We start from the raw sequence: 15,464 nt of genomic DNA, 5'->3' as shown, positions 1-15,464 counted from the left end.
CATCTTGCATTTTGAGGAATGAAATTACTCAAAGTCATGTACAATGAAGCATCCGTAATATTTACTGACTTAATATTTGTGACCTCTGCTAATTTAATTCTAAACCTTTGTACTGCCCAGATATATAGTGAGCTCAGAGCGGTGAATCACCTTCTTTTTAGTCTGTGTTGGAGCGCTCTGGGCTTGAGCCCAGCGTGTCCACCACTCCCGCAGCTCTGTGGGCCCTGTGGGCCGTCGCTCCTTTATCTGGTTGGGAGGAACTAGAGCATGAGGAGGTTTCAAGTCCCCTCCGGACAGGAACTTCCTGTTAATATTTACATCCCCTTCATGTTCAGATTGTTGCCGATATCGGTCCTCAGTTGAAACAGCTGAAATCTCTGTGGCAGCATTTGCACCAACTTTTGAAAATATCTCTGAATCCTCATGAACAACATTGTGAGTTGCAAAGAAATCAAGCCCTTGCATTTTGCGCTTGTACTCCTCCAGTTTGGCCTTGCACCCTGCAGCATTTGCCTTCATGTCAAGGAACTGGCATTGCAAATCCTTCTCGTAACCTTCCTCAGCCTTTAATTCATTCTCCCAGAACTTGATCTGCTCCATCTCCTCTTCAACCATTCTCTGCTGGGCTTCCTGCTCAGCTTTTTTGGCCATCTGTTTTTCCTCAAGCTCCAAAATCTGTTGGTCTATGTTTGCTATCTGGGCCTGTAAATCCTGCAAACAGCTGAGCTGATATATTATGGTTTCTCTTAGACGGTTTTTCTCATCCTCAGTTGCAGCACGGTTTGAATTGTGCAGGTCATCAGATTTTGTCTCTTGAGTTTTCTCTAAGCATTTGCTTTCCTTACCCTTTGTGTGACTTCCCATGCAGCAGGATGTTTGATGATCCAAGTCTGACTTTAAGCCTTTCTGATCTCTGACTTTGCCTCTGCTACTTCGACCTGATTTACCTTCGTCAACAGTGAGACAAACACCCAAAGATGTGAGATACCTTTTATCTGTCCTCTTACTGCTTTCCTTATGACATGCAGTACTGTAGACCTTGCCTTTACCCAGATTCTCCAGCCATTCCCAGGCCTCCTCCATGAGTGTAAGAGACTTTCTTTTAGGCCTTTTCAGGTCCGGTTTTTGCTGCTCAGCCTCTTGTCTAAAACAGGACAGCGGCGGCAAGCTTTGACGATGCAAACTTAGTGGACCACTGCCCCTCCGCATTCTGGTGCCTGCGTCTTTTCTTCTCAGTGGCGGGCAGGGCTGGTATCTGCCAACTTTTGTCCTGCTCATTTCGTCCCAGACTGAGGGTCCGTTGTGAAGCAGTGTGAGTCGGACCTCCCTGGCCTGCTCACCATACTTCTCAAGAGTCTCCAGAAGGCATTCGCCGGGTGCCATGCACCTCTCAAAGTCTTTAAATTTCTCCTGCAGTGTGTAGCGCCCTGGTTGACCTAAAGAGAAAGACAACATTGTGGTTGTCAGCTTGGTCAGCATGTCAAAAAAAATAAATCTAATTTCTTTGTAGAGCCTCAGATATACATACCTAGGGCTTGAGCCAGCACTATGACCACATCTTGGCATGTTGTTTCCTCAGTAACACCACAAACCACGCGCGGGATACCGTCCACTGTCACCTTCACTTCCATTGTACCCAATCTGTGATTAAAAAAGGACATTTAAGTTTAGTCGGTGTGTGGCATATCTTTCAGGGCACTTGTTCTATGTCAAGGGAAGTGGTGGAGACAGCTAAATGACCCCCATTAACATTCACTGTAATCTGTCTGCCCATCATGTGCAGGTCAAGCTTTAGGGTAGTTAAAGCATTTTTGTGGTGTACAGTCACAGTGTCCCCATTATACTGAAAATAAAAATACAGAAAACAAACTCCTAATAATAATTAGGGCTTCAAAATAAATGTCCATGAGAAAATACCAGAAGCACCTACCTTTTTGTCCTGTCTTTAGTACAGATGCTCGGACCTCTCTGCTCCAGGGGAACGTTCTGGTTGGGAGGAGCTCTTAAGCATTTAAGAGCGATTAAAATTCCTGAAGTCATCTACCACTGGGGAACAGTTTATGATCCCACCCATCTTGCATAATTTCCATTATGCCTGAAAGAACAGCGAAATTGAATTTCTCAAGGTTTACATGAAATTGTAAGATTGAAAAAATAAATTAGAACAGTAGAAGAAATTTTGTTAGTCACTGTCAGTACTGGGTATGTATGATGTAGCTCTAAATGAGGGTCTGGGTTTGAGTCAGTGCTTAAAGAGACTGTAAGTTGAAATTAAGTTTTCATAGGCTTTTATTTGTATTCTCATTATTCTCATTGCTCAAATCAATTTTATTGTGTTTGTGACTACAAGCGATAACTGTGGGATATTAGTAAATGTTACAAAACAGAGAATCATGCAGGAATGAGTCCCAAAATCCAGAAATGAATTAACATTTGAGCACCCCAGTTCCTTTGTCTAAAAGTCAAAGGGTTTTTTTGGGTTTTTGGTTAGATGTCTGAAATAAGGTCTGTGGTTAACACAAGCTTACATTTTGTTCTGTGACGTAAAATATGTCAGTAAATACCCCACACATGAATTATAAAGCTTTTATGTGTGAAAGAAAAGCAGTTGCTAACAAGCGGCTAAATGAGACTGCATAACGTCATTACTTTGAAGACGGCTTTGGAGCCTTGCTTTGGTGGTGATGTTGAAGTCATGTGACCGTGGTGTAGTTTGTTTATAGCCTAATGTTAGCTTTTCATTTCTAGCAGTTGCATTTAGGCTAAATCTTAACTTTCTGAACAATACACGTAAGCATCATAAACTTTTGTTTGCCACAGAACTTATTTCTGCAATAATCCAAAATCCAATGGAAAAATTCCATTGGCTTTTTGCCAAAGGAACCAGGGCAATGCTAAGTGAAGCAAATTTTCAGTGTCATGTTTAAGGCAGATTTCCCCACTTGTTTTCACCCCTAACTGCCCATGTAGGTACCTGTGTTAGCTTTAGCTAGCTAGCAACCTACAAGTCAACTGCGCGTTCGTGTGGTAGCTCAGTTACTGTCAAAACTTACAAGGAACTCCATCTGTTTATATTTCGTTAAAACCCTCTCTTCTTTCGTACGTTAATTGCATTAGATTTGCAGCCTTGGGATAAGCTTAAACTTTTTCGCCTTTAAAATTATTTCAATTTCACTTTCACCGCCTCAATTTGTGCACCCAAAGCAAATCCACATGTTTTTTTCCCCCCATTGGTTTCTTAAACTTCTGAAATTGACTTTGTGTTTCTTCTGAGCAGGCCTTAACAGCAGTACAAATAGAGAAGAGTCATAAAATCAACACAGCGAGTCAGTGGTGTCAGTTACATAGCAATAAGGTTTGCTAACCAAGGCTAACATTAGCACATGAGCAAGCTACCACATAAAGGTGTAACGTTAGCTTAGCATTCGTATTCTATTTTATTTAAGAGTTACACAGTCTTGTTTTAAATCAGCTTTTATTTATACGACAGTGTATTGTGTGATTCCACCCAACTCCTACCCAAACCACCACCTCTGACATATGTATGTATATGTCACTCAATCCAAATCAGCAAGTTTCTACTTTTATAAACTATTAAATTGAGAGATTTTAAAATGTGAAATTGCTGCTTTTACTTTTTAATAACTGTGATGGGCAAGTTTAAGAAAGCATCATCTATTTGAGGCAATACCTTTTGTGTTGTAAAATGTAATTCTTATTCTTATGCAACTTGCTGTTCCTGAAAACAAACAGGTCCTGTATACATGTATTCACCAGCGAATATGTGGTTGCATCGCCTTTGGATCTGGGTGTTCCTCTTTATCTCTCTAACAGGAAAGGTAATTACAGTCCAAACAGAACGTGTAAACATGCTGAACTTGTAAACTGTGCAACAGGAGCACCCTTACTATCAAGCACATACGCATTCCTCAGTGAGTCTGTGCTGCCAAGTATTCTGACCTGTCATTCATTAAAATCAGTGCTATTTTATTTAAGACAATTTAACTAAAAGCTAAGGCACTTAGGCACTTCCTGTGGAGATTTCTCTTTTTCGTAATGTGTCAGTTTTTGCTTTTCACTCAGTGACTGACAAATGACTGTATAAAAGATGTTGCATGTAGTAAGCTCAGTTCACACTCACACGGCTATAAAGCTGCAGTGCTCTTTGCTATATGTCAGAAGTCCGCATGGCTGTATGAGGAGCACATGGTTTCAGATGTCTCTCCACATGGAGGGAGGAAATGTAGTCACGAGTTAACGTGACACCAGTAATATTCAATACCAAACAAAACATTGTTACAGTATATGACACCAACTTAAACTATTTATATATTGGACATATATAAATGAAGATGGTTCTTTAGGATTAACTTTATTTTGGTATTTACAGTATGTTTTGCTGCTTTCTTCTTGCTCATCATATAACATCTGAAATTAATCAGAAAAGGGAAAACCACAGGAAATGTCTGTATGACCAAACAGCAGCCAAACAGCTCACAGACTGGAAGCCAAACAGGGGAGCACCTGTTGTAATTTGGTAGTGTCTGACAGTCTGGGTGATGATGATAGGAGTAATATGAGACGGGGAAACTTTGACTCCCTGCTCCCTCTTGCCCATGTAAACCATATGTCCAGCTGCTAATAATCTCTCAGGTTCATGGTGAGGAACAGTCAGATCTCTCAAGACCACCAAAAAGAAATTCTTCACAGGACTTTTCACTCATGTCGGCTTGTGCATTTGTTGCCACTTGCCTTTGTTTGTCCTTGAAGTTCAAATTCATGTAGCAACTTGAAGGCTATGGAAATGCAGCACAGAAATGCACACACAAAGAGTCATTAGCGTGTTAGATAATTTGAGATGAGAAGAGCATTGGTTCGTCACACACTGCAACTTGTTGAAGGAAATCCATTCCATTTATTATACAAGTATTTTTATTGAGAACATGCTGTCCAAACAGTGCAACGGCCAAGACATGGGAAGATTAAATTCATCTCTTGCATTAAAGATTATGTTGCAGTACTGATGATGCTTGTGCCACTAGGATAAATCAAATAAATGGAAAACCATTATCTGTAGTTTTAGCTGGAAACTTGAAATATTTTTAAAGTATGCTAATGAAATGTATATATGAAAAAGATTTTCTTTTACAAAATGTCCTGTAAAAAAATATGTCTGGTATTTTATTTCAAAAGGAAGAACTGACTGTCTGCCCATTTCTAACTTGATCTCTTTAACTAGTTGTACCCGAAGAGGAATGTTGACATTTGGAATCACATTCCCTAAAAATAGACAGCTTGTTAAGTGTCTTCAAGCCGCACAGCGTCTTAGGATGAACGGAGAAGTGTGTTACACAACATAATGGCAATGACGATGAGGATTTTTCCTCCCTAACAACCAAAAATTACAAAAGGTGTGTTTTTCTACTAGCCTCTTATTGTATGCAGCACTGCAGATAGTTTTGGTTATTTGTGGAGGTTTTGAAAAACCTGTCTATGAGATTTCTGCCCCCACGCTGATACAGTGGAGGTGAATGGAATTTTGTTTGTGGTTCTCAAAGGAACAAAAAATGACATTAAAGAACATAAACAGCAATAGAAATTGAAGAAATATTCCCATTAATAACTGCTGACAGCATGGTGTGTGAGTGCAAAGGACATTGCTTCTGCAAAAAATATGCTACGATTGACTTTTTGTACAAATTTTCAAATCACTGAGTAGAACAATTGCAAATCCATTCACCTCCATGCCAGGGGGAGTGGCAGAAGTATGGGAGATGGTTACTGGTATATAGAAACCAGGACAACTAAAACAAAACCTTCTGCATGTCTGCAAGTCTGTTAAAAATATATACAACTTTTTATTAGTTGCAAAATTTGATTCATTCATTCTTGCAGTAAAATTGCTTTTACTAGATACTCACGGCAACTTCTTTGTGAGGACGTCACCTGGTGAAATTAACTGGATCAATGTCGAAATACCTGCAGAACTGACACACTTTGTTTTTGGTGCTAATTAGAAAAAGGTTAGCATGCTAACATGCTAAACTAAGATGGTCAACAAACATTATTACCTTCCAAATGCCAGCATGTTAGCATTGTCACTGTGAGCATGTAAGCATGCAGCATGTTCTCTAAAGTTGGTCGGTAAAGCTTGAAAGAGTGCTTCATCTGCAAAATAATCATTTCACCATCAATTACTCACTGCAGGTTAACTTCATTTGTGAAGAAACTTCTCGCATATTTCCATGGTAAACAAAGAATCCAAAAACAGGCAAACATTCTTCATGAATTGAAGTCAATGGGGACCACTTTTAACAAAAGCAAAACAATAATAAAACATCTGTATACAAATGGAGAATAATCTGAGAATTATTTATTCAGTCCTATGCTCAGGACTTCCCAAACACGCTGCTTGGTCGTGCATGACACTGTTTGTACTGACGTGTTTAAAATTGAAATATTTTAGCAAAAATGATTGTGTCTGGGAAGTACTGAGCATATAATTGAATAAATGTGACCTGGATTAAACTGCACAAATTGTGTGAGAGTTAGTAAATGGAAGTTTTAATATAGTTGTGCTGTTGTAATATGCGGTGCCCTTTTTGGATTTTCCGTTCACCACAATGGCATGCGAGAAGTTTTCCTTGTGAATTCAAGGTAACATGCAGTGAGCAATTCATGCACAAGTGGTCATTTTGCAGGTAAGTATTTCCTTGACAGTATTTGACTCTGCATAAATTCTGCAAATCTTCCCTGCTGATCTTTGCACTTCAAAGAAAAACACAAAAAAACCCTGATTGTCCTCAGTAGCCATGACGAAGACTATTTTAAATGGTTTATTCCCCCCCTTTCATTTGAAAGTTATTGAAAAGTAGCAAAATCAGAGACAACAATATTGAACACCATTTTAAATCCCTAAAATGAGGTGCAAGGATTCAGTTTATGGATATGCATGTTTTCAAATCAACCAAAGGCACCATGAATCCACTCCACATGTGCTATGAATCCCCTTCAAAAATCAAAGGTATCAAAAAATGACCTGACATCAATTATAGAACTTTTTAAAACAAAATGCATGTCTTACTTTCTGAAAACTTGACATTTTCACCCAACATTAACAGTTTCCTTACCAGTTGCATATGCAGTAGATAGAAAGGTCTACTGTGATTAACTCATGAGCACCTATCTATAACCCACCTGGCATGTGCCGTGCTATTTGTGCAGCTATCAGGGGGTTACATAATACAAGTTCCCTCTCACACACACACACACACACGCACACAAACACATACACACACACACACACACACATGCACACCACCCGTCTCTTTGTCTACATGCTGTCAGGGAGGCCTGTGTGCACATAGACAACTTAAAATAGAGTTGGACACATATGAGTTCCCCCGTTACGTCGAGGCGTGTCCCCTGTGGGCACAGCAGGTTCTGGTTACACATGAGAGGCAGAAGGAGCTTAATATTCCACAGACCAAGCGCAGGGCTTCACACTTCCCTACTACAGTGGTCCAGCGGCTGACCACCCTTCATCAGTCCTCAGGGAGCGTTTCATTGGAACAGCGTCACCATGCCTAAAGTCTTAGTGCCAGGTGAGTATGGGCAGATATGGGTTTGAACGTGCACTCTCATCTACAGAAAGAGTGTTTGGATAGCATTTTAAAGAGATTATTTTACATGACAATATGAACAGAGGCAGCCTTCACCAAAAGTGCGTTCACTCTCATTTTTGTAAGGCTTTTACAAGGAATGTTTTGGCCATCACATGAAAAACTGACTTGACCTGTACTGTTAAAATACCAACCTCATGTCTGTTTGCTGAAATATATATAAAGAACTCCCAGAACTTTGCAAATATGCTTTGAATGCATATTACAGGGGTCACACCACTTACTGTGTATGATATCATTAGCTGTTAAGGTAATATATTCCCATCTGTGTGCCAGTGTTACATTGTCGCTCTAATGGATGGCACTGACAGCTTTAATGGCAGGTTCATTGGGGTTAAAATGCATACATAGTTCCAACATGGTGTTCATACTGACTAAAATGTTACTAAAATTGTAACATTTTAAATAAAAATGCATTTTACCTTTTGTAATTTGTGATTCCAAGGTCAAAATACCTTTCTTCAGCTCAGTTTAAGCACTCAAAGTCATATCATAAATGTCCAGGGTTGTATGTCAGTGCTGAATCTACTGAGGGATTGAGTATCAGCTGGGAAAATGTCAAGAGAGTATGTTTGATGGATGTGATTTGCCAGCAGATTCTTCAAGTCCTGTCAAGTGTGACAGGTGATCAGGCAGCGCTCAATGTAGACTTCAGCTTTTAGCTTTTTTTTTTAAATGTTTCCTCTTGTAGTTAATTCCCAGTTGATCCCCACTATTAAAATGCTGTTGTAATGGTTGCTATTTATAGGCCTACCTCCACCAGGCACGAGGCAGCTGGCGAGTATGATGACACATTATGCCGAGTTTTTTAATGGGTAAAAAATAGAAATGCAATGGTCTAACCAGCTGCTCTCTGTAGAGCTTCATTTCATAACTGACAGGGTTTAGGTGGTTGTAATGATTTATAGCAGGTATTGGTGGAGACTGTGTTGTGAGATTGTTTCCATTCGGTGTGATACTCTGATGTGACTGCAGAGATTTCACACCAGTGTTGTCTTGCAGTCAATGCAGGCTTGTTTTACGATCTGCCGCAGCAGGTGTGGAGAGCTGACAACAAATGTGTTAATGATCAAACTGATCAAATTCAGACGAGTCTCATATTAAATGTCCAGTTTATCCAAATCACAAAATACAGATTAGCCATGCATTTAGTTCTGAGTTGATTTACTGAATTTATTTTTGTGCTGCAGACTTAATTGTGAACTATTTTCTACAAAAGTAATAGTTCCCAAAAATATTCTAAGTCTGAAGACAGTTTTTTCAGTAGCTCACCTACTTTCTTACTGTTTCTGCTTTGAGACATAACCACACTTGTTTTGTCTCCCTTTAACCTGGACCGTGGACTTTTTGCTTACACAGCAGAGGGAGGAAGTGAGTATGGAGTTTAGAAATTCCTAAGGAATTTGGGGAAGATGTGAAGCATTTCACATGCATGGTTTACTATATGGATGTGAGATGGTCACATCAACATATATTCTTTCTCCAAAGCACATTTGAATGCAACCTAGCACTATGGATCTTGGCAAATGAACATCTATTCCATATGAAATAGAAAGTGATGGGATATAGTGCAAATGGACACCATTTATTAATCTGTTGTTCACATTTAATATTGGTTCTCTGGTTCATTGTTATGGATTACAAAGAGAGATCACTCAAAACTGAACTGAATGTGAACATTTATATTGATAAATGACTTTTCCCAGGTGGCTCACTCACTCCTCCACCATGGAAATGCTTATAAGTTAACAAAGCAGCACACAAACAAGACTTAATTGACCTTCAGACTTGTTTGAACCATCAAAGGAATGCCAGGTACACACAGGAAATGCATCTTCACGTGCACAGAGGTTTTTAGAAATGGCATCAATGCAGTAATGAAATTTCATCACCTGTGACCTTGTCGTGCCACGGGGAGCACTGAGACTACGAAATCATCTCTGCATGTGTCATGAGGATGCTATTACCAATTCTTTGTCCAGCTGCTGTTATTTCAAAAGTAACTGTGAATTCATTTTAACAGTTACGTGTCCTCTCCATTGTTCATCCTCATACTGTATGTTACTTTAATCCCACTTATCCATTTACCATAAAGTGGCGTCTCATTTCATTGCTCATATCTATTGCATGTATTTCTAATCTATATTCTACAGAAGCTGAGAACAGCTGTGCTTGCAATTATTTTTTTAAATGCCATTATCTGTTTTGTTATCTCATAAAAGCAAGGTTTATCTCAAGATACAAGAACAAGATAATCAACCCATTATCATGAGAAAACAAAAAGCTGTCTTCCTATGGAAGCCAAGAATGGCCATGCTGGTTATTGTTTTTCAAGTGCTGTTATCTATTTCTTTATTTCGAGATAACAAGATAATTAATCTGTTATCACAAGAAAACAAAAGGTTGTTTCCTCTTATTACTTATAATGTTTATCAGAGACCAGGAGTGCCATGCCAGCATAGCGTCTTGACAACTATGGCACCTGTATAAACTGAAAATGTCAGATTAATGAGTCCCCATCATTAATCAACGCATCACACTACTTCAATCAAGGTCTAACAATACAATTATGAATCCTCCCCGACATGGTGTGTCAGTGATCTCAAAAGGCTGAAATCATGTGTGATTAAAATGAGCCAGACACTCATTATCTCTCAGTTCTCAATAATTATTCTGTGATGTCAAGAAAACAAAAATCAATATCTTGTGATAAATGATCTCATTATCTTGAGAAATCTGCTTTTGTTTTTCTATGACGTAATTTAACCCATAATCATGAGAAAACAAGCTTTGTTATATTGCAATAACAAAATAATAAACTTATGATCTCAAAACAACGGCATTAAAAAAAAAATTTGCAAACACGGACGTTATTGGCGTCTGTAATATTCTATATTGGTAAGAACTGATAAATATTATAGTAGAGGCACAGTCTCTGTTCCTGTTATGCATTAGTAAGGTATTTGTCATTATGTCACACATAAACACAGTAAAGGGTTTATGTGTTTGTATGTCATCTTCATGTATAACACCTTTCTAACCAATGCTTTTTGAATGCTCTCTTCTTTGGGTGTTTTTCCGGGTGGTGCTTCTTTCTTGCTGGGCATAATCAGGTCAAGAGAGTAAGTATGGAGACTGAGACGTAGACACCAACATAATTTTAGTCTTATGTGCCATACTGGAGTTGTTGTCTTAGAGTAGAAAGCCTTGGGTTTTGCCTAGTAGATGCATGTAACAAGTACAGTTTGACCTAGAGAGTAGTTACCTCTGTAGTCGGCATCATGTAATGCTGCTTATGAAGCCTGCTTAAGAACTGTTGTTCATAGCTTGGTTCATAACTCCAGTCATTTTGGACTGGGACCCTCTTTTCCTGTCATTTTTTCAACATAAAAATAGATTCTGATCAAAGTCATCTCATTTATATCCATGTAAAGCCACACCCTGACTGATGGGGTGCAAATTATGATAAAATGCAAAATATACAAAGAGAAATAATAGGCAAACTGGGTCTGGAGTTAAAAACATATTTAATAAGGATTTATCATTTTGTATTTGTATGAGTTGAGCCGAAGGTGTGTGTCAGTGCTTCATCACTGTAGGCTAGTTCCTCTGTGTGCATGGGACCAATCTGGAGGTCAGAGTTGCAGACTTGTAATGGCTGAGTCAATCTTTGGTCATGTATACAACGCATGTGCTGGAGCTCGTTCACATCAAATTAGGTAATGTATGTGCCTTTCTATAATGGATGTAGAATATGCATCTTTCATTCATCATGAATACATTTTTCTGTAGTCATATTCATGCAGCATAGATTAGCAGTCAGAAAGTTCTGTCTGTGGTTTTCCTCAGAGCCACAGCCTGTCTAATGCAGTGCTGCATGGTGTGATGGGAGCACAGTGCATATCTGGTATCAACAGAACAAACCTTTGTTGTGCCTGACAGAGACCGATGATAAGATGCGGGCCTTCGCGGAACAGGTCTTTGCATCTGAGACCAAAAGCGAGGACGTCCGCGATGAGATCTCTATGTTTGATGTGGCTGAGGACTGTCCCATCATGCACCAAGAGATGGCCCACCATCTGCACACTGATGACGATATTGCGAGACGGTGAGATGGGACATTTTGTATTGTCAAAAATGGGCAAAAATATAGCTGATGTTGATCATTAGGGGAACTTTGCTTGTGTTTCACAACAAATATTTCATAAATTTTGCTAATGTATGAAGCCAACCACTTAACCCAACCCCCCCTCCTTATCCACAGGAAGAGGCACCAGCGCCGCACCATGACCGTGCCTGCAGCCGCTGTCCAGTCAGTTGCTGCCCCTGTAGTGCCAGTGGAGGTGGACACACCCCTCTACCTGGAAGTGCCTGACTTCCAGAGAGTGGCCATCATCGGAGACTACGCCTCCGGGGTACTGTTCATTTTCCGTTCATCACATTCTTATTTAATGGTGAACTTTGAGTATGTGAATGTTTGCCTTAATACTTTAAGAAAATATCACCTACTTTTTCAGAGTAAGATAAATCTTCAAATAAATTCAAATATATTCATTTAAACTCAAAGATATATACCTATATTAAGATATATTTTTTAAATAAATTCTCCCTCTCCTTTTTTCATTTTTACCTTTGAAAGCAACTATAACTTAACATGTAGAATCTGACAACCAAGTTTCAATTATGTAACTTTTCAAATGTAGAGGAAGAAAACCTTCTGGAGAGTTTGTTAATATGCTAACCATTTTCTTTCCAAACATAATTTGCGTAGTTTAGTCAACAGTCAGCAGAACATCCATTCAATCATCATTCCATTACACTTAACAAGAAGTTTAAGTTAATTTGACTAAAAGGTCCAGTGTGTAAGATTAAGGGGATTTAGTGGAATCTAGCAGTGAGGATTTTCAGATTTTCCACAGTGTTCATTGTACAGGAGGTTTTTACCTTGAGCTGAATCACCCACAGAGGTCGCTTTCTCTCCAAAACAAACAGACCACGTGATTAAAACCAGTAAAAACACTGAATAAAGCAGTTTCAGTTACAAATCAGTGTTTTTTCTATGCTGTTCAGCGTGTCGCAGACGGGCTGCTCGCCCCACACCTGCGAATATGTGCCAACCTTTCTTCTCTGATAAGATCAAGTTATTCAGGAGGTTTTTTCCAGGAGCTATATTATCCACAGAGGTCTCTTCCTCTCCACGACAAATAGACCAGGTGATTAAAAATGGTGAAAACACTCAATAAAGCAGTTTTGCATCAAAAAGTCTATCTTTTTCCAAGACTGCTCATTGCAATCACAGTTAGCTGCTAATGGCCCTATTTAGAGCCAGTGTTTTGTTTGTCCGTTCTGGGCTTCTGTAGAAACACAGTGGTGCAACCTGGGTGCAACATGGCAATCTTTATGGAGGAGGACCCACTCCCTATGTATACATACACGTCTCATTCTAAGGTTACAAAAACACAACAATTCTTATTTTTGGGTAATTATATAGCAAAGAAAACATAATTATTACAATACATTTTCAATTCTGGAAATATATGCCCCTAAATCCTACACACTGGCCCTTTAAATGAATCATTTTGGGGGAAATTTGCTTACTTTTTGCTAAGAGTTAAATGACTGATACTACTTTGATATGTGTCTGTTTAATGTAAGGCTTCAGCCAGCAGCCAGTTAGCTTAGCTTAGCATAAAGATTGGAAACCAACCTATTCCTTTGAGTTGAAGAAAACATGACTTTTTAAATACTGTTAGTGCTGTAGCAGTAGTAGCTGAAGTTTCTACACCTATATTTACTGCATGCATGAAAGATTCCTGAACTTGACTGGGGTCAAGTTGACAGGGATGCAGACTTTGAATTTCAGTGACCATATGTGTCTGTGGGTCAGTGACCTCACAGCCACCCTCTCACTAACTGAGGCCCATGAATGGAGCTCAACTGGAGCAGGCCGGGGTTTAGGTTTCATGAGTGTGGGTCTGACATTTATAGGAAGAGAAACACTTTGGAGCTAGCTGATTGTTTTTTTCGCTTTGGCCTAACCTCATGTTTGTTAAGATATGTTTCACGTATACTTAAAAAATAATATACTGCATAATATCACAGAGAACAAATGGAATGCAGTGTATCAGAGAGATTTTTAAATCTGCTATTCAGGTGACCATGGATGACTTTGAGCTGTCCTGTAAGGGTCTGTACCGTGCCTTGACCATCAGGGAGAAGTACATGAGGCTGGCCTTCCAGCGCTTCCCACGGACGGCCTCTAAGTACCTGCGTGAGATCGAGGGAGAGTCCTTCAAAGATGAAGATCAGGTGCAGCCAGGTGAGGAGGAAAGAGAGTAGAGGCTTAATAAGGTGATGGATCTGGGGGTTTAAATAAAAGGAGCTTATGCTAGATGTTTTCTGTACCATTGGGTATCCCAAATGATTAATTTGCATGTTGCATCCATCCATCAGTCTTCACATCTCCTCCAAAGAACGGTGACGACCCCTTTGGTACCAAGAACCTGCAAAAGGATCTGGGTTATGTTGCTCGTATGAAGGATGGTCTCATCTATGTGTACAACGACGCTGCAGCTGCTGACAAACATCAGCCCAAAGACCTGCCCTGCCCCGACTACGACACCTTCATCGACGACATGAACTTCCTCATTGCTCTCATTGCACAGGGCCCAACGTGAGTCTTTTGAAAGGTGTTGATTTCTCTGTTCCTAACTTTAAAATTGAAATATGTCAGTTGTCTCTGTTGTCCTTCCATAATTTAACCATTATTCAATTTCTGTATGACCCAGATCTTGTAAATGATGTCATGTGGATGACTCCCAGGGTTAAATGTCTGTTAAAGGCCCAGGTCATATGATTTAGTGGCAGCTAGTGGTGAGGAACTTCTATTGTGAGCAAAGCATGTAGGAGCACTACAGTGGCTGACGTGAAAATACAAATAACCTTATCTAGAGCCAGTGTGTGGTTTGTCCGTGCTGGGCTACTGTAGAACGACATGACGGCATGGTAATTTATGAACTAGTGAAAACATAATTATGAATACTATATTCCATTTCTGCCAATAGATGTCCCTAAATCCTACACACTGGACCCTTTTAGTAATTTAAGCTACCACAAGTCATCAGTGTGTGGTCCTGGGGATCCACACAGGGGTGCAAGAAAGATCCATAACAAAATAACATAATAACAAGACGCCTCAAATCAACATTTTCCTATTACAAACACTGGTGAAATATGTCTGCTGTTTGACAGCTGCAAGTGCATCGCCTCACAGTGCTGCTCATGTGTTAACCTGTCTCGTCTCGTCTCGTCTCGTCTCGTCTCGTCTCGTCTCGTCTCGTCGTCCTCCGCTTATCCGGGTCTGGGTCGCGGGGAGAGCAGCCTCAGCAAAGAAGCCCAGACAGTCCTCTCCCCAGCCACCTCCGTCAGCTCTTCCGAGGGTACCCCGAGGCGTTCCCAGGCCAGCCGGGCGTTGTAATCCCTCCAGCGTGTCCTGGGGCGGCCCCGAGGTCTCCTCCCGGTTGGACATGCCCGAAACACCTTCCAAGGGAGGCGTCCGGGAGGCATCCTTACCAGACGCCCGAACCACCTCAACTGGGTCCTCTCGATGTGGAGGAGCAGCGGCTCTACTCCGAGTCCCTCCCGGATGTCCGAGCTCCTCACCCTATTTCTAAGGCTGAGCCCAGCCACCCTGCGGAGGAAACTCATTTCGGCCGCTTGTACTCGCGATCTTGTTCTTTCGGTCACTACCCAGAGCTCGTGACCATAGGTGAGGGGTGGAAC

The 15,464-nt window shown here is 40.3% G+C and overlaps 2 protein-coding genes across 2 annotated transcripts in view; one reads left to right on the top strand and one right to left on the bottom strand.

The window, feature by feature from the left end:
• Positions 1 to 99: 99 nt before the first annotated feature.
• On the bottom strand, positions 100 to 1,631 carry rassf11 (Ras association domain family member 11). Its single transcript, XM_050063845.1, has 2 exons — positions 1,529 to 1,631; positions 100 to 1,436 (listed from the first exon to the last, which is right to left on the bottom strand). The coding sequence occupies exons 1-2, from the start codon at positions 1,629 to 1,631 to the stop codon at positions 100 to 102; spliced, it is 1,440 nt and encodes a 479-aa protein (XP_049919802.1).
• A 5,848-nt stretch (positions 1,632 to 7,479) lies between these two features.
• The window catches only part of ampd1 (adenosine monophosphate deaminase 1 (isoform M)), a 17,586-nt gene continuing 9,601 nt past the window's right edge, over positions 7,480 to 15,464 (top strand). The window contains exons 1-5 of the mRNA XM_050064935.1: positions 7,480 to 7,604; positions 11,625 to 11,790; positions 11,947 to 12,097; positions 13,836 to 14,001; positions 14,136 to 14,355. Of these exons, the coding sequence (XP_049920892.1) occupies positions 7,583 to 7,604; positions 11,625 to 11,790; positions 11,947 to 12,097; positions 13,836 to 14,001; positions 14,136 to 14,355 (725 nt within the window). The 5' untranslated portion in view covers positions 7,480 to 7,582. The remainder of the gene's footprint in view (positions 7,605 to 11,624; positions 11,791 to 11,946; positions 12,098 to 13,835; positions 14,002 to 14,135; positions 14,356 to 15,464) is intronic.

This window comes from Epinephelus moara, chromosome 16 (assembly GCF_006386435.1).
Source record: "Epinephelus moara isolate mb chromosome 16, YSFRI_EMoa_1.0, whole genome shotgun sequence".
Lineage (NCBI taxonomy): Eukaryota > Metazoa > Chordata > Actinopteri > Perciformes > Serranidae > Epinephelus > Epinephelus moara.
The sequence above is the reverse complement of the archived record's forward strand: the minus strand, read 5'-3'. Positions and strand labels throughout refer to the sequence as shown.